Below are 1,333 nucleotides of genomic sequence, written 5' to 3'. Positions count from 1 at the left end.
CCTTTTCTGTAAACAAGTCTGCTGACAACAACAACAGTTATTACACTATCATGCCTCCTAAATGGGTCTGGAGTGAAGTCAGTAGGATCTACAGCGTTAGGAATGACGGACACTATTTCAGGATTCAGTGCTGCTCTGAGTACAGTGTTCTCCTTACTAGTGTAAGAGACACAAATGATGTGGTTTGTGTCACAAAGAGACACAGTTAGAAGCTTGTTTGTAAGCACCGAGCTGACATCAGCAAATCCGAAAAGGGAATGGTCTGTGAAGACTGTCTGAAGCCCCATTGTCTTGGCGTGGAAGAGAGCATCATGGGCCATGGCAGAGAAAGAACTGTGGGAATGGATTATCGTAATTCTCTCCCGAACAAATATGTACCTGAGCAATGGCAGACTGTGAAAGAGAGTCGTGGCTGTAGATTGGTTGTACATGACTCTCAGAGGCAAATAGTAAACTTTGAGGCCATTGGTGAGGTAACGGATGCCCTTTCGATTTCCATAAGCATGGGTGACAGTTATGACCTTGTGCCCCCTCTCAATGAGGCACTGAGAGAGCTGGTAAATGTGGCTTTCCACGCCTCCCATGTTTGGGTAGAAAAAGTCTGACACCATGCATATATTATGGGTGCAGGTCCTATCGTCGGAAAGGTTTCCAGAGCTACCCGGGGAAGGCGACACTGAAGGAGGCTGGCCTTGCCCACCTCCTCTTCTACTGGCCATGCTGAGGTGGTTCAAGCATCAGTTCTCAGAGCAAGCCAGTTAAGAAATGTGTCTTCTGTCACCCTCGAGTCCCATGGCCGCCACTGTCCGGACCTCCCGCGGCAGTTAACAGAATCCCCTTTTTGTATTAATCTTTTCAATGGCTATCATTTGCTAATTGCTTGCTTGTGTGGTATTCAATAGATACCATAGTAGATAAAAAAAAAAAAAAACACATGGTATCATCATGTTGATGACTATGTTAATTAATTCTTCTAATGTGAGTATGTTACAACAATAAATATGGGTAGGAGTATAACTCGGTGCGAGAGTGTATATTTAGCAATTTAAGTCCCAAGTTTCAGTCTCAAAAGCTAATGTACAATAAAATAAATGATGGGTTTGGTTAAAACAATAATAAAATTAAAATTGCATACATAGCCGTATAATTAGTCATATAAAATATAGATAAAAGTGGAGTATGTATATTTAAAAGTCTAGATTAAATATTACATGTTATTTTTTTCTTTCCAGTAATTTTTTGTCATGAGAAAAATATGTGTTTCCAAGGATGGTTGAAGTAGCTTGATAGTAATTTTTAAATTGAACCTTTTGGATTAATAATCACATTGAAT

At 40.3% G+C, this 1,333-nt stretch overlaps 1 protein-coding gene across 1 annotated transcript; it reads right to left on the bottom strand.

Annotated features, from left to right (window-relative positions):
- Window positions 1-5: 5 nt before the first annotated feature.
- LOC110307754 (N-acetylglucosaminyl-phosphatidylinositol biosynthetic protein-like) lies at window positions 6-797 on the bottom strand (the record flags this gene model as incomplete). The annotated part of the gene is made up of 1 exon (XM_021179952.2): window positions 6-797. A coding segment is annotated over exon 1 (714 nt), but the record flags the coding sequence as incomplete, so codon positions are not given.
- Between the last annotated feature and the right edge of the window lie 536 nt (window positions 798-1,333).

The sequence above is a fragment of the Mus caroli genome, chromosome 13, assembly GCF_900094665.2.
Source record: "Mus caroli chromosome 13, CAROLI_EIJ_v1.1, whole genome shotgun sequence".
Lineage (NCBI taxonomy): Eukaryota > Metazoa > Chordata > Mammalia > Rodentia > Muridae > Mus > Mus caroli.
Note: the sequence above shows the minus strand (reverse complement) of the source record. Positions and strands in the feature narration are given on the sequence as shown.